Source organism: Bos mutus, chromosome 1 (assembly GCF_027580195.1).
Source record: "Bos mutus isolate GX-2022 chromosome 1, NWIPB_WYAK_1.1, whole genome shotgun sequence".
NCBI lineage: Eukaryota > Metazoa > Chordata > Mammalia > Artiodactyla > Bovidae > Bos > Bos mutus.
Window position 1 is genome coordinate 137,646,235 of NC_091617.1, and position 24,556 is coordinate 137,670,790.

Sequence of the window (24,556 nt, forward strand, 5' to 3'; positions counted from 1 at the left end):
GCGCGGGCCGTACCAGGAAGTCGGGCGCGGCTGCTGGGCGCCGTTGCCAGGAAGCAGGCGCGGGGCATACCGGGAAGTCGCGGAGGCGGCCCCTAAGAGGGTCATTTAAGCGGAAGTGTGCGCAGACCCAGGTGGGCGGGGAAAAGGCGGCCCGTCCTGCGGCCTTGCTACCCTAGCTTAACGGCAGCCATTCGGAGGGTGCTTCCTGAATGACCTCATGCGAGGCCTGTGGACCCCTCACACCCTGCGGAGTTTGCGCCACTGACTTCCGGTAACCGGGGTCTCCGTGACGTCAAACGCGGAGACTTCCGATTCCGCTTGGGAGGTCTGGCTCAGTTGCTTGGTCCTCCAGTTCTCGCCGTGGTCCCCAGGGTCCTCCCAAAGGACCAAGCAGGTGGCCGCTGCCGGCGTGGGGACAGGGTGTGAAGGCCCGTGTTTGAGGACTTGGAGCAGACCTTTTGTGCGCCCTCCTATCCAGCACTAATTTGTTGAACATCTACTCTGCAAGATGCTGTAACTAGCCTGGGATGAGTTGATGTGGTCTCTACTTTCATTTGCTTTAGAAGAGAGACTTGCAGAGAAGTAGGTACCCTACAGGGTAAGGTGTTGAGACACACAGGGCCAATATTGAGGTGAAGTGAGTTGGGCACTGAATGCAAGAGGAAGCCCAAAAACTCTGTAATCAAGGTAAATTCTAACACAGTTTCTTTAAAAATCAAAACTAATGCAAAAGAAAGGATCCATGTTTGACAAAATCTCACAGTTTTAAATAAACACAGCATTAGTAACCGTGCATTGCTGAGCCATATTGGAGCCTGAGGGCAAAGGAGAAACTAGCAATTCTTATCCTGGAACTTAGCTGGTTGGGGAAGGATATGTTCAGTAATCTGGCAGATATGCAGAGACAGATGAGAAGAGTCCCTTGTTAGAGTGAAACTGGAGAATTCAGTTCCTCCCGGCTTGAAACTTGGAACTATGCTAATTAAGACAGGCCCTAGAGCCAAGGCCTCAAAGAAATTCTCAAACACTGATTATCAAAATAGAAAAACTGGATCCATATCAGGGACCCTGAACACTAGTTAACTGAAGCCTATGTTTTCTGATATATTAAGTGATCGAGGTTATCATTTTTATAGCTTAGGATTTTTTACTTTGACCCCACAAAACAAATATTCTGTGTTGTAGGATGATGACTATCTCAATATTAAAGTCTGCAGAAGTTCTGTACGTCAGCAGCCTCTATCCATGTCCAAAGAGCAGATTCCACGAAACCATTGAATTTGTGCCTTGTAACACTTGGGGAAAGCGAGAGAGAATGAAAAAGAACTCAGCTAGGTGGTGTTGGCTCAGAATCTAGGTAAGAACTAAGGTGCTAACACCTAATGTGTTCTATTTAAAGATTTCTTCATAACCTTTGCTGTTCATTTGATGGTGCTGAAAACAGTTACTTTGTTCCCCATCTGTGACATCAATTAAAAATGTGTTCTCTTGTTTTAAACAGGCAATTCTTCAGATGATCATGGGTATCCGAGGTCTAATGAGTTTTGTAGAAGATCATAGTAATGAGTTCTTCACCGATGTTAAGTTGCGAGACACAAAAATTATCATTGACGGTTATGCCCTCTTCCACCGGCTTTACTTCAGTTCAAACTTGGAGCTGCGGTATGGAGGGGACTATGATTCTTTTACAGATGTTGTACAAAAATTCTTTGAATCACTATTTGCTTGTAAAATCTGTCCATATGTTGTCTTAGATGGAGGATGTGACATTTCAGATAAGAAGCTTAACACTTTAAAGGATCGAGCTAGGGAGAAGATCCAGATGGCCCATTCCCTTTCTGTTGGAGGGGGTGGGTATGTGTGCCCCTTACTCATCCGAGAGGTGTTCATACAGGTTCTGACCAAGCTGCAGGTATGTTTCGTCCAGTGCTTTTCGGAAGCAGATCGGGACATTATGACCCTTGCTAATCACTGGAATTGCCCCGTCTTATCATCTGATAGTGACTTTTGCATTTTTGATCTGAAAAGTGGGTTTTGCCCATTGAATGGCTTTCAGTGGAGAAATGTGAACACCATCAAGGGCACACGAGACCGCTACATCCCTGCCAAGTGCTTTTTCCTCGATGCGCTGTGCTGTCACTTTGGCATTATGAACAAAACGCTGCTGCCTCTTTTCGCGGTGCTCTGTGGAAATGACCACGTTAATCTGCCTGTCATGGAGACGTTCTTGAGTAAAGTACGACTCCCTCTTGGGGCTGCCAATTCTAAGGGTAGGAGACATCACCGAGTGCTGGGACTTCTAAATTGGTTGTCTCGTTTCGCTGACCCTACTGAAGCATTAGACAGCGTTCTGAACCATCTCCCCAAAAAGAGACGAGGAACCGTGAAGGAACTTCTGTGCAGATCCATGGAGGAGTACGTGCAGGCCCAGGGAAGGCTTCAGGACTTCTTCCAGCATGGTGCTTACACCTGCCCAGACACCTGGAATCCCGGTTTACCACCATGGGTGCTTGCGGCCTTAGCCAGGGGCCAACTGTCCCCTTTCATCAGTGATGCTCTGGTGCTGAGACGGACCATTCTCCACACACAGGTGGAAAACATGCATCGACCAAACGCCCACAGAATCTCTCTGCCCATCCGGCAAGTCATCTATGGGCTCCTCGTGAATGCTCTTCCACATGTACGTAATGTGGCCTGGGATGCACTGCCTCCTCAGCCTCCAACTTTCAGCGAAGTAGAAAGGATTAATAAAAATATCAAAACATCGATTGTTAATGCAGTAGAACTACCCAAGGATCATTCTGACTTAAGCAAATTGACTGAGGTAAGTGTTTGTAATACCACTGCAATTTCTGTAAATTACAGATTATAAAGTGCATTCATGTGTATTAACTCTCAATATAACAAGCTGAGGTCGGTTGCTATATTGCCTCTATTTCGTAGCTGAGAAAACTAGAACTCTAAGTAAAGTATGTGAATCATCAGCCAGTGAGTTATCCATGTTAGGCCTCAAACCTAGATCCTTTAGTGCCAAATTTACCATTTCCACTGTACTTCAGTAGCATGTGTTAGCTTTGTGGTTATTACTACTGGTGTGTTGTTAACTAGCTAGTAATAGAATGGAGTTAGTGACTAAAAATGAAAGGGAAAAAAATTCTGAGCTGCACAAAATGGAAAGTTTGCCTTCAGGCCTTGACCAAAGGCATAACGAATATCTCAGACTGCACTGAATTGCAATTAACAAAATTGATACTGATGCTTGGGCCTAGTTTTTCATGTTTATTGATGAGAACTTTTTTTTAGACTTGAGGTTTATGGCATCAGGATGATCTGCTTAGTTTGATACTGAAAACATGAGTTTTAACCTAACTCATTGTTGCTTAAACCTGAATAGCAGGCCAACCCCCTTTTCAAGTTAAAAAAAAGTCTCTTGGATCCCAGTCTTTACTTTGTTTTTTAGTAATATTACATATATATATTAAAAACTACAAATAGATATGAAGCTGCTTATATTTACAAATTAATTGCAGATAAAATCACAATTCCAATTGCAATACTTATTTGTGGGAGAGGGGGTAAGGGTGGGGGTTGGATCCCTGGTGGCTCAGAGGGTAAAGAATCTGCCTACAATGCAGGAGATGTGGGTTTGATTTTGGGTTGGGAAAATCCCATGGAGAAGGGAATGGCCACCCACTCCAGTATTCTTGCCTGGAGAACCCCATGGACAGAGAAGCCTGGCTGGCTACAGTCCATGGGGTCGCACAGAGTCAGACATGACTGAGCAACTAAGCTCATTAGATCCAACTCAGTATTCAGACTCAGGAGTCTCCCAGGCCACTCCAAGTGCCCATCAGCTCCAGGATATAGGACCTCAGGACAGCATCCCTGGATGCTGAATCAGGAGCTGGAGTCCTCCCAAGGTTATATACCATTGATTCTCCATGGCAGGTGATTTTGCCCCCAGGGGACACTTGGCGATGTCAGGGGACACTTGATTGGTAGTACTTGGGGAAGAGGCCTGTTGCTACTGCCATCTAGTTAGGAGAGGCCAAGTATGTTGCTGAACATCGTATATTTGGCAGAACAGCATCTTCAACCAAAAATCATTCATCCCAGAATGTCTACACAGGTGACCAGGAACTAGCCCTTTTAGCCTCCCCATTGGTAACAGCTCAGGCAGGATGAATAGGATTCACATCAGTAGGTCCAGGAGCCTTCTTGGCAATGAGGAATGACTGCTAATAGGAAAAGTTTTCTTTCTGGGGTGATGAAATGTTCAGGAATTAGTGATGGTTGCACGTGCTTATTTCTAGTGGTAAAGAACCCATCTGCCAGTGCAAAAGGCTTAAGAGACCCAGATTCGATCCCTGGGTCAGGAAGAGTCCCTGGAGGAGGGCATGGCAACCCACTCCAGTATTCTTGCTTGGACAATCCCATGGACAGAGGAGCCTGGCAGGCTATGTCCATAGAGTCACAAAGAGTCAGACATGACTGAAGTGAGTTAGCATGGCATGGCACAGCACAGGCATTCGTTCAGTTCAATTCAGTCACTCAGTCATGTCCGACTTTGCGACTTCATGGACTGCAGCACGCCAGGCCTCCCTGTCCATCACCAGCTCCCGGAGTTTAATCAAACTCATGTCCATTGAGCCAGTGATGCCATCCAATCATCTCATCCTCTGTTGTTCCCTTCTCCTCCCACCTTCAATCTTTCCCAGCATCAGGGTCTTTTCAAGTGAGTCAGTTCTTCACATCAGGTGGCCAAAGGATTGGAGTTTCAGCTTCAGCATCAGTCCTTCCAATGAATATTCAGGATTGATTTCCTTTAGGATTGACTGGTTGGATCTCCTTGCAGCCCAAGGGACTCTCAAGAGTCTTCTCCCAACACCACAGTTCAAAAGCATCAATTCTTCAGCGCTCAGCTTTCTTTACGGTCCAATTTTCACATCCATTCATGACCACTGGAAAAACCATAGCCTTCATTAGACGGATCTTTGTTGGCTAAGTAATGTCTCTGCTTTTTAATATGCTATCTAGGTTGGTCATAGCTTTTCTTCCAAGGAGCAAGCGCCTTTTAATTTCATGGCTGTAGTCACCATCTGCAGTGATTTTGGAGCCCCAAAAAATAAAGTCTGTCACTGTTTCCACTGTTTCCCCATCTATTTGCCATGAAGTGATGGGACCAGACGCCATGATCTTAGTTTTCTGAATGTTGAGTTTTAAAGCCAACTTTTTCACTCTCCTCTTTGAATGCATGGCATGGCGCGAATAAACTAAAACCATTTTAAAGGGGTGAATTTTATGACATGGGAATTATGTCTCAGTTAAAGAAGGAAAAAGTCCCATTGGTCTGCTTCCCCACAGGATCTAATCTTTCTTGTAACAATTCCACATACATAACTTCTGAGGTCCCTGCAAGGGACATGCCTGATTACAAGTCACCATGCTCAGGGAAGCCCAAGATTGGACATTCACATCTGGTGTGTATAATTCATTTATCATTTAAGTCTACATGAGAGACATTCTTATCATGTTAAGTAGCACAACTGACTAGAGCTGAGCATAGGTCAGATTCCAAACAGGGATTTATTAAAACTTTACCCATACCAATAAAAAATAAGTGTGGCTGTTAGCATGACTGATGGTGTCCTGAATCCTTATAGCTCTTCCTGTTCTTCTGCTGACCCTTCCCAGGAGTGTACTTGAGGGCCATCAGTCACTCCTCTGTCATAAGGGCTCTATGGTTAATAGAGACTTTTTAATAATCATTAGGACCCTGTGGCCTCTATGCTCTGCTAGTCACAAACAATGGAAATCTTTTCTGAAGCAGTCTGACTATGTCCATGAGACCAGTTACCCATTCACGAATTTTGACTTAGGAATGTATACCCTGTTTCCAAGCACCCACTCCCAGGTTAACTATAAATTGTCCCAATGGCCCCTGCAAATGCTTCTGATCGATTGTTGTCCACCAGATCCTGATCCCACCCTGAGTGAGTTACCTGATAATAAACCAATCCATTGATTATATGGAGCCACATGCCTCATTTTTCAGTCTCAAGATGCCTTCTCATTCCCTCCAACAGCAACATTCTAAAGGATGTGTTGCTGAAATTACATTTCTACTCACAACATAAATGGTGCAGTGTTGGAGGCCTTTTTTTTTTTTTTTAATCTATGGCTTTATTGAGAAGTAACTGATGTACAATGAAATGTCTGTTTTAAGTGTGCATACTCTGATGAGTTTCGATGTACATTTACATCCATGAATCCATCCTACAGTTAAGCTAATGAGTGCATCCATCAGCCCTAAATATTTCCTTTGCCGCTTTGCCCTTCATCCTTCCCTGCGTGTGTCCACATAGCAAAGTGCACAGATAATTTATACCTTGATGAGTTCTGACCAGCTTGACAGTTGCACATAAGGAGAACCCGGGTAAAGACTCATTATCAGCACCCCTGCTTGCCCCGTGTGGCTGCAGTCACTCTCTCCCTCACCTCTTGTGATCATTGTCTTCATCTCTAACAACACTGAATAGTTACTTTTTACACTTTATAAATCATCTGTCTTATTCAACATGATGTTCATGAGATTAATGAGATTCATTCATATCACTGTGTGTAGTTGCAGGTCATTCATTTCTCATTGCTGTGTATTTTTACATTGAGGGAATATGCCACAATTGATTTTTCCAGCTGTTTTTTTTTTTAAATAGCTGATGGGCATTTGGGCAGTTTGCAGTTTAGGCTGTTAGGAATAGTGCTATGAACATCTGAGTGTACAGCATTTAGTAAACATATGGTCACATTTCAACAGAACGTGACAGTTGCACGTTGTCATATGTCCCAGCTACTCCATTCCTGGTTATACGTCAACTAGGAGAGTAGTAGCTGGGACATAAGACACACATACATTCCTCCTAGGAGACTGCCAAGTGCTCTTGTACAGTGGTTTCACCAGTAAATATTCCCACAGCAGTTTATGGGCATTCCTCTGACTACACCGTTACCCTTACTTGGTGTCTTCTATCCTTTTAAAACATTTTAGCTATTATGGTTGCCATCATTTTAGCCAATTTGATGGGTCTTAATCTGCATTTCTCTGATGACTTTATTTGAACACCTTTTCATGTGTTCATTGGCCGTGTGCATATTCTGTTAAGCTTCTATTCAGTCTTTTCCCGTATTCCTGTTTTTTGGTTTATTCCTATATACAGGTCCTTTATCAAATAACATGCATTGTGGGGAGTATGCTGTGGATTGTCTTTTCACTCAAGTATGTTTTCATGAACGGAAGTTCTTAATACACTCTAAAATTTCATTATTTATGCCTATCACTTTTGTAACCTGCTTATTGCCTGCTCCAAAGTCATGAAAAAAATTTTTGCCTTTCACATTTAGATCTGAAATCTATCTGGAACTGATATTTGTGTGTGTGTATGGTATGACACAGGGGTTGGGACACTTTTCCTGCCTGAAAATCAAGTTGAGATAATGAGTACAGTGTGATAATACTCCTGGCTCAGTGGCGGTGACAAGTATGTACCTGTATTCAAAGTGAGGTGAGATCTTAGTTGTATCTGCAGATGTCATTTGGGTTTCCATTGGCACAGTCAATTCTGTATTCTCATTCATGCTGTTAGCTCTGATTAGCCCACGGTAATTCTAAAGGGTATCGGTGCAGATGTGATTCCAGAGATGTGAAGTTCACATATGGAAACTTTGTGATAGTATGTGTTTATTTTGTTTGCTTAACATGATGTGGCAATAGTACTTCACCTGGGATTTACCTGGTGGCCCAGTGGTAGGCAATCCGCCTTGCAGTGCAAGGGATGCAGGTTTGATCTATGGTCTGGGAAGATTCCACATGCTGCAGTTAAGCCTGCATGCCACAGCTGAGACTCGATGCAGCCAAATAAATTTTTTTTTTTTAGCTTAAAAAATAATAATACTTCATCTGCTCTGTGCCAGCTCTTGTAATAGAAACTTTATAATCTCTTATTTAGTTCCCACAGTAACCACATAGGATAGAGTTTCCATTTTCACTGTGTTACTTGCGGTGGACAGAGCACCATTCAAGTGAACCCTCAAGAGGCTATCCGTAAGGAGAGATGGAAGGGGTCGTTCTTGGAGAGTAAGGCAGTGTGCCAAGACCAGCCTCTCTCCTCTGCCTCTGTGGCAGCTTCTTCTGCAGATTTGTCAAAGTGGGATGAACCCTCACTAGATTTAAGGGCTGTGAGCAGAGCAGTTCCCCTTTGGGAAGGGAACATGGATGAGTGAGTCTTACGAAACATCTTGTGTAACTCATACTAGTGTCCACTATACAGATGATCAGACCTGACTATAGAAAAGCTCAGAAACTTGCTCACGGCTGCAGAGTTAGTGAAGGGAGAACCTGTCTGAAGTCAAAGGCCAGACTCTGCTTGGTTTATAAAAGTTGTAACTTGGCTAGAGAATTCAATAATTTAAGCATTATGTCAGAAAAGAATTCATGTGTTTTCTTAGCTTTGCTTGGTATGTCCTTTTATCAGTTTAGGAGATTATGAGGAATATATTTAAATTTAAGTAATTAATGCTACTTCCCAAAGGGGTGGGTGACTGCTGTAAACCACTTTGTGTATTTCTAATTTTAAAAAGTTCATCAGAGTATCTAGTTATTAAAACCAGTACCTATAAATCATTGTATTAAAAGCTGTCATACATTGACAGTGAAACTGTGTTGTCAGTTACAATGTGTTTTACTTCAAGGTCACAGCTCCATTTTCAGCTGTTGCGAGGCGTTACATGCCGAGAAATGTGCCAGGCAGTCTCATCTTTCCAGAAAATTAAGAAGGAAGTCTTTTCTGGCTTTGTGCAGACACCACAAATACAAACTATTATTTTTCCTCTCAGAGTTTGATGGTGAAGTCACCCTGAGGTGCTCTTCTAATAGACCTAATTTCCTTTTCTGTGAAACTCTGTGACCTGTCCCTTATGTTTCTTAAATCTTAAGAAAACTATTCTTCAATTAAAAAAGAATAAAAATCAAAAAGAAAGAAGAAAAGATATTCATTAAGTTAAAATTATTTCAACCAGAGCCTGAAGCTCTCATAGCTTATTACTTTCTTTATGTGAAACCTGGAGTAAAAGTTGGTGTGGTGAGTTACTAGCACGATGCAGGCAGTCCGTAAATATTCCTGTTCCCCTGGAATATACCCACCACTAGAAGTGGCCATCCTGGGGCAATTCTCTTGTGAAAGAAAACAGTAAGACATACATTTGAGTCAGGACCCAGACAAACAGAGGCTGTGTGGGATGCTGCAGAGGGTGCATGTCGTCCCAGTCTGCCTTCTGGAGGTGGTCAGTGATGCCCTCATGGAGGCCGGGGCCGGCACAGTCACTGGCAGGAAGGGTAGGGTTGAATGTAGATCTTTGTTTCTTAAAGCAGAAGTGTTCAAATGCAGATTTCTGGGCTCCCCTCAGATTTACTGAATCAGTTTTAAGGGATGGGGCCTGAGGATTGTTTTCACTAGCTTCCTGGGTGAGAGGCACACTGAAGATAACCAGCAGCCCACACGGGTTGTGGACCGGGGCACGGACTGATGTAAAAAAGGACCACAGCACGTCCAGCCGGTCACCAAACTTATGCCAGCCCTCACGAAGGTTCTAATGCTCTAAGTGGGGCTCATTTTTTTCCACAGAAAGATAAAAAACTGACCTGGTTTCATTTGCAGGAAAGTGTCTTCATACTAGAAAAAAAAAAAGGCATTCCCCAAAGTAACTTGCAGAATGTCTGGTGTGTATTTCCAGCTCTCCTTGGCTAGCCGGCAGATGCTTCTGTTAGAAACGCTGAAGGTGAAACAGAGCCTCCTGGACCCAGTCCCTGCCGCGCTGAAGTTGCCTGTCGCTGTCAGCTGCTACTGGGTACAGCACGCAGAGGCCACGCTGAAGCTGCATCACCTCCAGGCCCTGCTGCTGGGGATGCTGCTGGGGCCCTTGCGTGCCATGGCCAGCAGCCCTGGTAGGTGCCTGCATGTTCCAGGAGTATGTCTTCATGAGCTACGTGCATGTAATCAACAGTTGAAACAAACAAAAGTTCCCAGATTATTTACTTCCATCAGTTGTATCAGAACTTAGAAGTGGGGCACCCAGACAGCTCTGATTCCTTGATCAATGTTTCTGAGCACCACGTGTGCCCTGACCCCAAGGGCACAGCGGTGAAGATGTGCTGATGCTGTCTCACGCACCTGCCCCACGGCACCTGAGGCTGAGTCTTGAAAGCACGATTTTCATGTGCATTTTTTTCTCTGTGTTCCCTGTCCCTCTCTTCAGTGCAGCAGCAGCATCTGCCCTGGAGACTTACGTCCAATTGCCCATTAGTGGAACTTCTGAACACCTACAATAACAGTAAATGTGAATGCTTATGCTGCTGTTTTTTGTTTTCTCCACTGCAAGTTTCTGTTAGTATGTAAGTTAATGATGGTAGAAATAGTGATTTCTCTTTCTATTAGAGAAATACACTTTGAGGTACTCTCATCTTCATTTCGGAGAAGGCAATGGCACCCCACTCCAGTACTCTTGCCTGGAAAATCCCATGGATGGAGGAGCCTGGAAGGCTGCAGTCCATGGGGACGCTAAGAGTCGGACACAACTGAGCGACTTCACTTTCACTTTTCACGTTCATGCATTGGAGAAGGAAATGGCAACCCACTCCAGTGTTCTTGCCTGGAGAATCCCAGGGACGGGAAGCCTGGTGGGCTGCCGTCTATGGGGTCGCACAGAGTCGGACACGACTGAAGCGACACAGCAGCATCTTCATTTAAACACCAGGTGAAATAAAATATTGAAGCATTGGAGCCTGTCAGTCCTCTAATGAAATTACCCTTTGTACAGGATTATGAGCTTTATCCAACATGTATAACAGTTGTCACACTCTAGAACAGCACTATCTAACATGATAGCTGTGAGCCACATGTGGCTGTTTAAAGTTGAACATTCAGCTTCTCAATGAACTCACATTTCAAATGCCCCGGAGCCACAAATGGCTAGAGGCTGCTGTACTGGACAACATTCCCATCATTGCAGGAAGTTCTGGACAGCGCTACTCTGACATTTGCTGCTTAAATTAAGTTCATGAAACAATGAGCCAACAGAGACTCCAGGACACCCCAGAGTGTGAGAGCCTCTGTCAGAAGAGACTATTGTAAGCAAGTAAGTTCCAGCCTGCTACCAATTAGGACAGAAATTAGGGTGTTTCCCCTCACTGAATATAAACATAGTTTAAGAAGATTGTCAGAGCACCAGCCTATTAGGTTTTTACCTGAGTCCAAAAGAAGGGGCATGTCAAGGGTCTGTTTGTTTTCTTTTAGGAATGTGGACCCCCACCCCCACCCAGGCAGTCTCAGTGCCTTGGTGCTCGCTCATTGGTAAAAGGTGGGCCTCCTTTTCCTTCCTTCCAAGTTGGTCTGGAAGGCAGGCTGCATGTGGACCTGGGTATAGGCAGGTCTCCTGGGGTGGTTGCTGCTTTTCCTTCAACACTGAGCAGGTGGATGACTTGCCAGATTTTCTGAGAGTCTTGCTTTTGTTTTTTCCCCATAAAACAGAAGTTAAAGCGTGTTTTGAACACACGACTGTTCTTTGAGGAAATTTAGCAAAAGAGAATAGTAAAGAGAATGGAATTTTTCATAGTAATTGGTATTTTTCAGAGACAGATTTAGGGTTTGGAGAGTTCAAATGCAGATGTGTTTAAGGTCAGGTAGTAGATCAGAGGAAGAGATATTATTCTAAGGAAAAGTAAAGAATTTGGGGTTGAATAAACTTAGGTTGTCACTAAAAAGGCATCTCAGTATAAATATTTCAGTTTATATGTCGAAAGGCTTTTACACTGACATGAAAATAGCTAAGAGCCAGAAAAGAAAAGCATTTTGGTTATTTAAACTAGTTTTTTTCTTTATGGAATCTGAAGTTTTATATATGGAAAAATACTACAAGATGATACAGTGTTTTTGGAAATACTGCCCTTTGGCTGTGTCTCTTATCTAGAGGAGAAAGCTGTGCGGGGCGGTGGAGCTGAGACGCTGTATGCAGAGCTGCAGAGAGTGAAGGCACCTCCAGGCACACGGCTGGACCTGGACACCGCTCACGTCTTCTGTCAGTGGCAGTGTTGCCTGCAGATGGGGCTGTATCTCAACCAACTGCTGTCCACGCCTCTTCCGGAGCCAGACCTAACTCGGTAAGTAACTACCAGGAAGCCGGTTCAGGTGGCCGCAAGTCAAAGTTCTATTTACATTTAAAGCAAAGAAGGTTTTTTAACGAAACCAAATTTAGTATAATTGGTCTTGGATCACTGTTATACCTGAAGAACTATAATGCTAAGTTTAAAAAATATTAAATTATTTCCATATTTCCGAAGAAAGTTTCCATGATTTTTTTTTAAAGCTTTCCAAATTACAAAAAAAAAATCAATTCCTTAAAGGTAAGAGGCAGTTGTTGATAGAGTATAACTTCCCCTCATTTCTTTCAGATATCACAGTATGAAGGCTTTTTCTGATGATCTTACTGAAATATTCTCTACTTCTAGCCTCTGTAGTCCTGCTGCTCTTCTGTGTCTTTGTACTTGCATTTCTTACCACTTGGCATATTATTATTCATTCATTCATTCAGATGGTAAATATTTACTCTGTGCTAGGGTGTAGTGAGCAAAACATCTAAAAAGTCTGTTGTCACAGAGTTTTTAGTGATGTGACTATTAGATGCTTATGTTGATTTTTTTTTTTGTCTGGGGCTTTTGTTTTGCCAGACAAATATGAAGGGAGAGACAGCCTGCATGCTAGGACGTGAGTTAATGTTTGGCTGTGGAGTGTAAAATGTGTAAGGAAAGGCTAGCAGTAGGGTGTGGGCCAGTGAAAAGGGTGGTAGGATCAACAGAGTGGCCATCTGAGTGATTTGTATATTTGAGGGAGTGAGTGAGAAAGATAAAAGGGAGATGGTTAGAAAATAGACTTGCAGTTACATGTATCTCTGCACTTGATTATAAGCCCTGGGAGGGCTAAGGACTTGTTTGCTGTAGCCCCAGAGCCTCGCATTCAGTAAAGTACTCACATATTTATTGAATAAATTAGTTTTATATGGAGGCATTTCATGTGTACTGGTATGACTTGAAATGTTTCAAGTTCAAAGCTTCCTAGCAGTAAATACTGTTGTTAATGTTACTGAAGGTAAGTCTGTGTGCGGACACTCAGTGAGGCCAAACACCACCAGAATATTGCAATTTGGAGCAGAGAAGGGTTTATTGCAGGGCCATGCAAGGAGATGGGTGGCTTGTGCCTTAAAAACCGAAAATTACCCCAAAAGCTTTCAGCAAAGCCCTTTTATAGGAAAAGTAAGGGAGGGCATGGTTAGTTGTTGCAAACTTCTTGATGTCAGATCCTTTGTTCTTGGTCAGGTCCTGATATTCCTGTACACTTGTAACAAAACAGTTGTTATTCTCTGTTTTGAGAAAGGGAAGGAGAGGCATTAAATTCTGTTTCCTTGCTTCCTTGCGGCTTTTAACACCTAATTCCTTAAGCAAAGCGATGTTACCCCTCATTTTACTTGTTCAAAGTCCCAAGGCTTGACTTTCATCCTCTGAGGTCCAGGCTCTGGCTAAGAGCAGAGGGTCCTCATGTGGGCCAGTCCCCTGCCCAGGAGCACTCGTCCAGCACCCAGTCGGTCCTCGCACCCAGGCCTGGCTAGAGGCAGATCTCAGCTGCCAGTGCACTCAGGACCAGGTCCCCAGACCCTGTCCAGCCAGTCCTTAGCCTGGGACTCGGAGAACACCGCGATCAGCCTGTCCCCACATTGTCCTGGCACCCCTGTGTGACCCTGACTGTTGACAGAGTAGGACCTCTAACCACCTGGCTACCTCTCCTGTGCTGAGGGCCGGGTGCCTGCCTCTCCCGTTTCATGAGTGCAGTGCCTGAAGCTCTTGCTGCCAGCATGTCAGCCCATCAGGCCTGCCAGCTTGACAGCACCTGGGCCTCAGCTGCTCCCACAGACCCCCAGCAATCTCAGGTGGCCACACAAACCTGCTAACCCAGCCAGGCCCCTATTACATTAATACACCCTGGAACTTTCTACCAAATAAGATTAATTGCCCTTTGACCTATGGATTCTTTATTCCTTTCCTTTAATAATTTTGGCCATCCTTGACTGGATCCTCTCTAGTGACCACAGATCTATTTAAAACAAAACAGCAGAAACAGTTCCCTTAATAGTGATTTCAGCAGGAGAGTTGTTCCTGCATCTCAGCATCAAAGGCTCTTTAAGTCATGATGTATACTAAATAAATGGTGGTTCTCCATCAGTTGCTAAGGTACCAATCAACCTTGGCAGTAAGTTATATATTAATATTAAATCTGTGGCTTCCAGTTCATCTCAGCTTGTATTTGTGGAGTTTTTAATCCAAGTGAACCAATGACCTCACAAATGATGAAATTAAATTTTCTTGTATTCAACAGCCTACCTGTGTGTTTAATCAGAGGCATTTTAACTCCTTTTCTTTGAAGTGTTAAGAGGCCTGCTCAAATTGGGGCCAGTTGCAGAACCAGCAAGCACCCATCATTTACTTTGTAGATAAAAAGTTCTAAGTATTACCAGCCAAGAAGTAATCTTTGTAACAATTCAGTTCCTTCTTTCAAGAAACAGATTATCCTTGAGTAAGTAATAATGATTTTATAGAAGCAGTGTTCTCAGTATTTGATGCATCTGTTGAAGCCACGTTAGTGACAGCTGTCCCAGCGCAGGAGCCTCGACTGTAATGATACCCTCTCCTCTTCCCTGAGCAGACTGTACAGTGGCAGCCTGGTGCATGGTCTGTGCCGACAACTACTGACATCGGCCTCGGTGGAGAGCCTCCTGCGCTTGTGTCCTGAGGCCCAGCAACTCTACGAACATCTGTTCAGTGCCACAAGATCCTGTGCCCCTGCTGAACTATTCCTACCAAAGGGTAAATTAAATTCAAAAAGAAGAAAGCAGAAGAAATCAGGTATCAGCTGGTCAGAGAACAGAGTGGGAACCACCCTGAACGCCAGGAGTTGGCATGAAGGAAGCAATCCGTTTGAGCTGTTGATGGTGGAGACCTTGGAGAACGAGGAGGCCCCAGAGCTCAAATAAACTCAGTTTATAATTCTTATCAAGAATTTGTGTTACCTCCCTTGAAATGATAGTTTTTTCTTTAGAATTAATCTGTGAGAGGATAAACACTGCACTACTTTGAATTGCAAAGTATTTTGTATTCTGCTTTTGATAGTGATTTAAGTAAACTTTTTGTATTTCTTAAACATATGTGAAAACATGTTTGTACTTGCCACATTCCACTTCAGTAAGTTAATAATAGTCTAGTCTTCAAATTGCAGCAACTCAGTCTAAGCTATGTTTTTTCAAAAAGAACAGAAGTCCTATGTCAGTTACTTCCTATAAGCTGAAGCTGACTTATCATCATTTAAAACAACTTTTTTACATCTGTATCTTCTTCCTCCTTCATTAGGAAAGGTCTAGGCCCTGGAAGATAGAAGCAGCCAGACAGAAAATGAGACTCTTAAGTACTTTGACAAGAGCCCATGGCAGGGCTGATGAGCACTTTTAGAACAGAAATTGAAACTGTTAATTGTCCCAACAATAGAAGAAACAGCATCCTGGTGGTGAGATGTGCAAGTAATTTGATGTCATAGCCAGCATTTTTAAATGGAATTATCAGATACACATATCATGGATTGTGCAGCTTCTTACTGTGGACTGCAGTCAAGACTTTGAAAGGCACTGCTCTGGAACACACTAGAGGCTACCAACATTAGAAACACCTACAGAACGGTGAAGACATGGCCAGTTCTAAATAAAGAACTGAAAATAGAAAAGCAAGTGGAACGAATATATTTGGGCAAGATCTGAGAGTATACGCCAACCTTCATTTTTTATGTATTCATGCAAATGGCGTTCTGCTGTCTTTACTGTCTCGTTGCTATATTCCATCAGCAGCTAAATGTGGTTTCAGCTGTTTTTTGAGCAGGCCTATCTTAAGTTACTTTTGTACTGTTCATGGGGTTCTCATGGCAAGAATACTGGAGTGGGTTGCCATTCCCTCCTCCAGTGGACCACGTTTTGTCAGAACTCTCCACTATGACCTATCCGTCTTGGGTGGCCCTACACAGTATGGCTCATAGTTTCCTTGAGTTATACAAGCATATAAGATCTTTGTCATATCAAAATTCTCTTCCTTGATTCTTGGAGCTGGGGGCCAGTGGAGAAATTATATTAGTAGCAGTGTCCTATTTCCTGGCTTATCATCAACACTGCTTTTTAAAAAAAATGTTTAATTAGAGGATAATTGCTTTACAATATTGTGCTGCTTTTTAAAACACCAACCTTGCATGAAAAACCATTCTTTCCCAGTTCTGCTTTGGCAAGTGTACTGGTTTGATAGGCACCAAACTGAAGAGTGTAAGGCTACATAATTTAATTGTGTAGGGCTACAATTCAAAATTGAACTGTATCATTTACCTTCTTCTTGCATTAACAGGAGTTTTTCAATCGAAGGAGCCTGCCTTCTTTCAGCAGACGCAAGAAAACAGGTTCCTTTCTTTCACTGTTGGAATTAGGGCCATTCACTTGAAACTATCTAGCCTTGCAGTAAAGTTAAAATCTAATAATGTCCATTAACTCTTACTGTGAGAATTCAGGAAAGTTACCTACTCTGGTATGTATCTTCTCCTGTGTTCATTAAGCAAGAGGTCACAAGTGCTCCACAATACATCCGAGGGGGTTTACCAAAGAAATATGACATAGTACCTGACCCCCAAAGTCATACTTGTGTAAGCTGCAAGGGGAGGTGAGACAGTGAAATAATGAGAACATTTTATGATGCAGTTCATCAGATGCAAAATGGCAAAGTACAGACTGAAGGCTACAATCAGGAGAGATCGGCCATGAAGACAAGGAGGCGAAACCTGAGGATTCTCAGACGTGGCTTTTGAGCTTGGCTGAGAGAGAGAGATGTGATTCGGAGGAAGTACAGGTGGGGATGGGAGCATATGTAGAACGTCACATACTCTACTTGGAAAACCTGTTTCCTATGTTTTTTAATCAAGTCTTTACACCTTGCTCTTTCTGATTCAGTTCTAGATACTGAAATTTCACTTGAGTCTTTGGGGATGTTAAGTCTTCAATTAGCAATTTAAGTAATAAAAAGGAACTCTGGACAGCTAAGATCAATAAATTTTAGGAATAAAGCTGGAGAGAGAAAAACACTATAATGTGATGTTGTTCTCTGTTTAGCTGTGATTAAACTTTTATTTTTACAAGTCCTTTTTGAGATACCTGGACATGGGAAGTTGAATATGTATATCCTTTAAATATAAATTTAAAGGCCTTTTTTTTTTTTGTCTTCACACTAATTTATTCTTTTTTTTTTTTTTTTTTTTTATTTTATTTTTAAACTTTACAATATTGTATTAGTTTTGCCAAACATCAAAATGAATCCGCCACAGGTATACCCGTGCTCCCCATCCTGAACCCTCCTCCCTCCTCCCTCCCCATACCCTCCCTCTGGGTTGTCCCAGTGCACCAGCCCCAAGCATCCAGTATCGTGCATCGAACCTGGACTGGCGACTCGTTTCATGCATGATATTATACATGTTTCAATGCCATTCTCCCAAATCTCCCCACCCTCTCCCTCTCCCACAGAGTCCATAAGACTGATCTATACATCAGTGTCTCTTTTGCTGTCTCGTACACAGGGTTATTGTTACCATCTTTCTAAATTCCATATATATGCGTTAGTATACTGTATTGGTGTTTTTCTTTCTGGCTTACTTCACTCTGTATAATAGCTTCCAGTTTCATCCACCTCATTAGAACTGATTCAAATGTATTCTTTTTAATGGCTGAGTAATACTCCATTGTGTATATGTACCACAGCTTTCTTATCCATTCATCTGCTGATGGGCATCTAGGTTGCTTCCATGACCTGGCTATTATAAACAGTGCTGCGATGAACATTGGGGTACATGTGTCTCTTTCCCTTCTGGTTTCCTCAGTGTGTATGCCCAGCAGTGGGATTGCTGGATCATAAGGCAGTTCTATTTCCAGTTTTTTCTTAATAATTATGACAAAGGAATTCAAATTAATTTCATATTTGAATTTCTAACTCAAACCAATTAGTTTTAGAAGCTAGAAAGATCTTACAATTATCTTTTCCTCCTTTGTGCATAAAATAAATGAACCAATGACTATGCCTCAGTTACCCTATCTGCTGGAGTAGGAAATGGCAACCCACTCCAGTATTGTAGCCTGGAAAATTCCATAGACAGAGGAGCCTGATGGCTACAGTTCCTGGGGCTGCAAACAGTTGGACACGACTGAGCATACACACACACCCTATCTGTAAAACTGGAATCAGAATAGTTCACATTGTTGTCCAAGGGATAAAATGATGTGTACTTTTAGTTAGCACAAGTGGCTCTAAAACATGCCACAAGTGACAGCTATTATTAAATCCACACCTGAGAGCTAAGAGCAAAGCAAGGGCTCTGGGAGAAATGAGGGTGCTGGGCAGAAACATACGGCATTGTGAAACCAGTGGCTGCCAGAGCTCATGGCAGACTCTTGCAGAGGCAAAGCAGGTCAACATTGTTAAATACGGCCGAGTTGAGAAGGGCAAGAATGTGAGAACATTAGCGCAGCTTTAGCAGAGCTGCCAGAGAAGGCAATGGCACCCCACTCCAGTACTCTTGCCTGGCAAATCCCATGGACGGAGGAGCCTGGTAGGCTGTAGTCCATGGGGTCGCTAGGAGTTGGACACAACTGAGTGACTTCACTTTCACTTTCATGCACTGGAGAAGGAAATAGCAGCCCACTCCAGTGTTCTTGCCTTGAGAATCCCAGGGACAGGGGAGCCTGGTGGGCTGCCGTCTCTGGGGTCACACAGAGTCGGACACAACTGAAGTGACTTAGCAGCAGCAGCAGAGCTGCCAGGCTGAAGCCACACTGGAAAGTGAAGAAGTGCTGGGAGAGTGCGAAGCAGCAGCCAAGCTCAACTCCAGGAAACAATGAATAAAGACCAGAAGGAACAGGCCCTGTGTGAGCATTTTGCTGCTTCTGTCCTTTTTTCTTGTTATCAAGGAATTTTCTGTAGTGTTTTTAAACCCAATTTGAGACTTCAGGATGTGTTTAGAGACAAGAGAAAATTAGGAGCAAGTGTTACCTTTTCCTGCAGCTGCAAGGGTTATATCCTGACCCTATCCCATAACCCTAAGGAGACCAGTCTCCCACATAGTGAGGCTTCCAGAGTTCACGGAACACTGCTCTCTAGCACATGCCATCTGGCTGGTTTGCACACCACAAACCCAGCAGCACCCAGCAAGCAGTCACTCGCAAGACCAGGAGAAATAATTCCACTTCTGTGAAAGGACAAACTCTCACTAGTATCTGACTCCAAACACAGTGAGCCTGGATTCTTAGTGCGGTGTTAATGGAGTACTCAGTATTTATCTCTGGTGCATTTCAGTCAGGGCAGCTAGAAATGATTCTGTACTTGTACCAATTTAAAATGAAATAATCTTTATTTTGGAGAGATGTCTATTAAAAAGATGGCTCTCCACTTGTAGCAACAGCTTTCTGAGCCATACAGGATACGTTGCTTTAGCATTTCTTTCCAGGTCTGAATAATAGTATAATTCAAGCACATCCAGCTATAATAATTCTTAGATGAGAACTTCCTGCTGAGGAAGAGCATTTTAAATTTCAAAGGCATGGACTGCCCCCAGGCAGTGTACCAGTCTGTTAAAATGGGTGAAAGAAATGAAGAGGTAAAACATGGAGAATTGTTCCAGCTAGTTTCACTGGATTTGGTGTTCAGGGAGAGAAATTCCATATGTTACATATGCACATTCAATCACTTTTTTTTTTTGGGCCTCACAATGTGGGATCTTAGTTCCCCAAGACTGAATTCGGGCAACACCAGTGAAAGTGCCAAGGTCTAACCACTGGACCACCAGGGAATTCCCCCACATGCAGTCACTTATTCCTAACTAGTATAGATAACATTTTAGGTATTTGGTTAATATAGCTAAAGTTTTTATTAAAAAACCTAAATTGTACATATTTTAAGAAATTTTCCCATTATCACTTTAGGAGATACTTGGAGATTTCTATGTACAATATAACACACTATCATCAGGATCAAGGAATACCTAGGAATGTTTTTGCAAAAAACAAAATTAAACAATAAAAATGTATCAATGCTGGATTTTTGATAATTTGTTAAGACTGAAACATAACCATCACATGAGCTAGCATACAAGATTGGGGAAACTTTTCAGGCATGTTGATGTATATAATTAGGGCTTTTTGGAGGATTAACTGAAGTGCTTGCTCTTCTTGAAAAACTGCTGTATGTGTATCCAGACATCACCCCCTTCCCCATCTTCCTGTGTCTGGCTTATTTGTGTTCTTGTAACGATGGAATAAAGCAAAGGATGTGGACAGGAAAAACAAGTCTACTCTGCAGTGTCTCAATGCATTCTGTCATGGATGCAGAGTGATGAGCTCTATTTCAAAATAGGTGGATTAATGTACTTCTTAAAAGTCAACTTGCTCTGCTATAGAAACCTTTGAGTAAATACATATTAATATTACTCTAAAAAATGGAGTTAATAAACATACCAATGAGAACAGCTATAAATCACTGTTGAAACTGCCACAACAACACAGCATTTTTATGTTTTCATTAAAAAAAAAAAAAAACCTTATTTTCAGATTTCCTATTCAGCTGTCATTCAGTATTTCTATACGATGGGGTGTAGTTGAAAATGAGGGAACTGGGGGTTCTGTTGTGGACTGTTGCTGTTTTTTAGTCCCTAAGTCATATCCAACTCTTTTGCAACCCCAAGGACTGTAACCCACCAGGCTCCTCTGTCCATGGGATTTACCAGGCAAGAATTCTGGAGGGGGATGCCATTTCCTTCCCCAGGGGATGTTCCCAACCCAGGGATTGAATCTCTGTCTCCAGCATTAGTAGGTGGATTCTTTACCACGGAGGCACCAGGGACAACCTGGTGGATATGTTAAGTTAAACATAGCTTTTACGTGCTTAAGTAGAGAGAAGCCTAAATTAAAGTCTTTGAGTGTTATCATGAAGTGTTTTCCTCCTTCTCTGTTTACAAATATCTCCAATAAGTATATTGTACTATTGTAATCCTTTAAAAAAGAAAGAGGAATTAGACATCAAATTGTCAACATTTGCTGGATTGTAGAAAAAGCAAGGAAATTTCAGAAAAATCCATCTGTTTCATTGACTACGCTAAAGCCTTTGTCTGTGTAGATCATGACAAACTCTGGAACGCTCTTAAAGAGATGGGAATACCAGATCATCTTACCTATCTCGTGACAAACCTATGTGCAGGTCAAGAAGCAAGTGAGAACCCCCTGTGGATCAACCGATTGGTTCAAGATCGAGAAAGGGGTACAAACAGGGTGTCTGCTGTCACCCTGTTTGTTTAACCTATATGCTGAACACATCATGAGAAATCCTGGGCTGGATGAGCTACAAACTGGAATCAAGATAGGTGAGAGAAACATCAACAACCTCAGATACACAGATGATACAGTCTAATGGGAAAGCAAGAGGAATGAAAGAGCCTCCTGATGAGAGTGAAGGAGGAGAATGAAAAGAACTGGCTTAAGACTAAATATTAAAAAACTAAGATCATGGCATCCGGCCCTATTACTGCATGGCAAAAAGGGGAAAACGTAGAAGTAGTGACAGATTTCCTTTTCTTGGGCTTCAGAATCACTGTGGATGGTGATGACTGCAGCCATGAAATCAGAAGATGATCACTTCTTGGCAAGAAAGCGATGACAAACCTAGGCATTATGTTGAAAAGCAAACACATTACTCTGCCAACAAAGGTGTGTATAGTCAAGGCTATGGTCTTCCCAGAGGTCACGTATGGTTGTGAGACCTGGATCATAAAGAAGGCAGAACGCCAAAGAACTGATGCCTTCGAATTGTGGTGCCAGAGAAGACTCCTAAGAGTCCCTTGGACAGCAAGATCAAACCAGTCAATATTAAGAGAGATCAAGACTGAATATTCACTGGAAGGACTGATGCTGAAGCTCCAGTATTTTGGTCATCTGATATGAACAGAAAACTCACTGGAAAAGTCCCTGATGATGGGAAAGATTGAGGGCAGAAGAAGAGGCCATCAAAGGATGAGATGGCTGAATGGCATCACGGACCCAACAGGCAAGAGTTTGGGCAAGCTCTGGGAGATGGTGAAAGACAGGGACGCCTGACGTGCTGCAGTCCATGGGGTCGAAAAGAGTCGGACATGACTGGGTAACTGAACAACAACTATTATAATCAGAGAACTGTCTGTAATAGTTAAGATTCTAGGAAGGACGCCATTAAGAAAGCAAGCTTCTGACAGTCCCTTGTCTAGCCCCCCAAAACTGAGGAAAATAAGAGGCAAAAATGGTGGGCAGGGGGCCTTTGGTACTGAAACCTGGGAATGGTGACATTCACAAATCCGAGTTCCCAATCAAAGCACTATAGCTCTGTAAGCTCCCACATTTATGCAAGTTTTTTTAAAACACACCCTATTATGATCATCATAAATCATTTTGCAAAGCTGCTTTTGGTAAGTCGAATAGCCAAGGGAATTCACGAAGTAATCCTGTCATAACTTTACTGTAGAAATATATTGTGCAAATATGTTGGTTTTGTTGTAACATATATGCAAATATATGTTACACAGTCCAGTCTGTGTTAAGACTGGACTGATAGTATATTTTGGATAATATATTTCAGCCTGCTCAAACAATGATGCCTGTTTTTGTGTTTGTGTTAGGAAGAAACAACTGACAAGAAGGAAGTCCATCCAAGGGGGTGAGGACAGGTAAACAGAGGAGCAGGTGAGTGGGGTTGTGTGTGTGGGCGGGGGGAGAGGGTGGGGGGGAAGGAGGCCGTGTGTGTGTTGAAAAGCATAAGTCAGATGGGACAACAGAACAGAACACCCCAGCCCATTGTAAGAGGGAGCCTTGGTGATGAGCTGGACCAGTAACAGCTGCCATGTCCTTCCTGTTGATGATGTTCTGAGAACAGACTGAGTCTCTGACTTTTTCCGCAGACAGGAACCTTGGTGGAGACCCAGGAGTCACTGACAGCAAATCTGGTATCAGCTGCATCCATTTCAGACAGAATACCTTGTTGAGAAACTGGAGGATAGAGAAGATTGATGCCCCCTCCTTTCTGGTCCACTGAACACACTGCAGAGGCCTTATTCTGCTCTTTGTGAACAGCTGCATCAGAGGCAACCTTCTATGAAAGACCAACATGAATGCAGTGGTAAACAATATGGAAGTGAATGTGAGTACTTGTGTGTGAATAAAATTTGCGGGCAATGGTCTGTCATCCCCTAGATTAATAAATTAACAGCCCTATGTGGGTGAGTTAGGAAAATATTAAACAGTTTCTCTTAATTTTTAACACCTCTAATTCATGGGCTATCTATCTAGACCTACTCCCTGAAGAAAGATGGTTATAAATTCCAATGCAGTCATATTATGCAACTATATGGATGAATATGATAAAGGACCATGAAGACACACTCATTTATAACTACCTAAAATTCATCAATCTGGGGCGGCAGCCGAGAGGAGCAACCCCACGTCCAAGATCAGGAGGGGTGGCAGTGAGGAGATACCCCACGTCCAAGGTAAAAGAAACCCAAGTAAGACAGTAGGTGTAGCTAGAGGGCATCAGAGAGCAGACAAACTGAAACCATAATCAAAGAAAACTAGTCAATCTAATCACATGGACACAGCCTTGTCTAATTCAGTGAAACTAAGCTATGCCATGTGGGGCCACCCAAGACAGCCGGGTCATGGTGGAGAGGTCTGACAGAATGTGGTCCATTGGAGAAGGGAATGGCAAACCACTTCAGTATTCTTGCCTTGAGAACCCCATGAGCAGTATGAAAACGCAAAATGATAGGATACTGAAATAGGAACTCCCCAGGTCGATAGGTGCCCAATATGCTACTGGAGATCAGTGGAGAAATAACTTCAGAAAGAATGAAGGGATGGAGCCAAAGCAAAAACAATACCCAGTTGTGGATGTGACTGGTGATAGAAGCAAGATCCGATGCTGTAAAGCACAATATTGCATAGGAACCTGGAATGTTAGGTCCATGAATCAAGGCAAATTGGAAGTGGTCAAACAAGAGATGCCAAGAGTGAACATCAACATTCTAGGAATCAGCGAACTAAAATGGACTGGAATGGGTCAGTTTAACTCAGATGACCATTATATCTACTACTATGAGCAGGAATTCCTTAGAAGAAATGGAGTGGCCATCGTGGTCAACAAGTCTGAAATGCAGTACTTGGATGCAATCTCAAAAACGACAGAATGATCTCTGTTTGTTTCCAAGGCAAACCATTCAATATCACAGTAATCCAAATCCATGCCCCAACCAGTAACACTGAAGAAGCTGAAGATGAACTGTTCTATGAAGACCTACAAGACCTTTTAGAACTAACA

The 24,556-nt window shown here is 42.8% G+C and overlaps 1 protein-coding gene across 7 annotated transcripts; it reads left to right on the plus strand.

Moving 5' to 3' along the window:
- Positions 1–2: 2 nt before the first annotated feature.
- ASTE1 (asteroid homolog 1) lies at positions 3–23,281 on the plus strand. Of its 7 annotated transcripts, none has more exons than XR_011465311.1 (7): positions 142–687; positions 1,186–1,357; positions 1,502–2,824; positions 9,790–10,000; positions 12,022–12,211; positions 14,805–17,029; positions 22,863–22,926. XR_011465311.1 is itself a non-coding variant. In XM_070376209.1 (7 exons), exons 3-6 carry the CDS (start codon positions 1,514–1,516, stop codon positions 22,912–22,914), a joined length of 1,764 nt encoding a protein of 587 aa, XP_070232310.1. In that variant the 5' UTR covers positions 142–687; positions 1,186–1,357; positions 1,502–1,513; the 3' UTR covers positions 22,915–22,926; positions 23,142–23,281. The 7 variants fall into 7 exon arrangements, 6 of the variants coding, with proteins under 6 accessions (XP_070232281.1, XP_070232310.1, XP_070232304.1 ...); XM_070376209.1 differs by lacking the exon at positions 14,805–17,029 and adding an exon at positions 23,142–23,281; XM_070376203.1 differs by lacking the exon at positions 22,863–22,926 and having other exon boundaries at positions 14,805–14,965; positions 15,506–21,787.
- Positions 23,282–24,556: the final 1,275 nt, after the last annotated feature.

Coding starts and splice junctions, on each gene's coding strand:
- ASTE1 (XM_070376180.1), top strand. CDS start 1,514: ATGATCATGGGTATCCGAGGTCTAATGAGTTTTGTAGAAGATCATAGT. Junction 2,825..9,789: donor ACTTAAGCAAATTGACTGAG/GTAAGTGTTTGT, acceptor GTGTATTTCCAG/CTCTCCTTGGCTAGCCGGCA. Junction 10,001..12,021: donor TGCCATGGCCAGCAGCCCTG/GTAGGTGCCTGC, acceptor TCTCTTATCTAG/AGGAGAAAGCTGTGCGGGGC.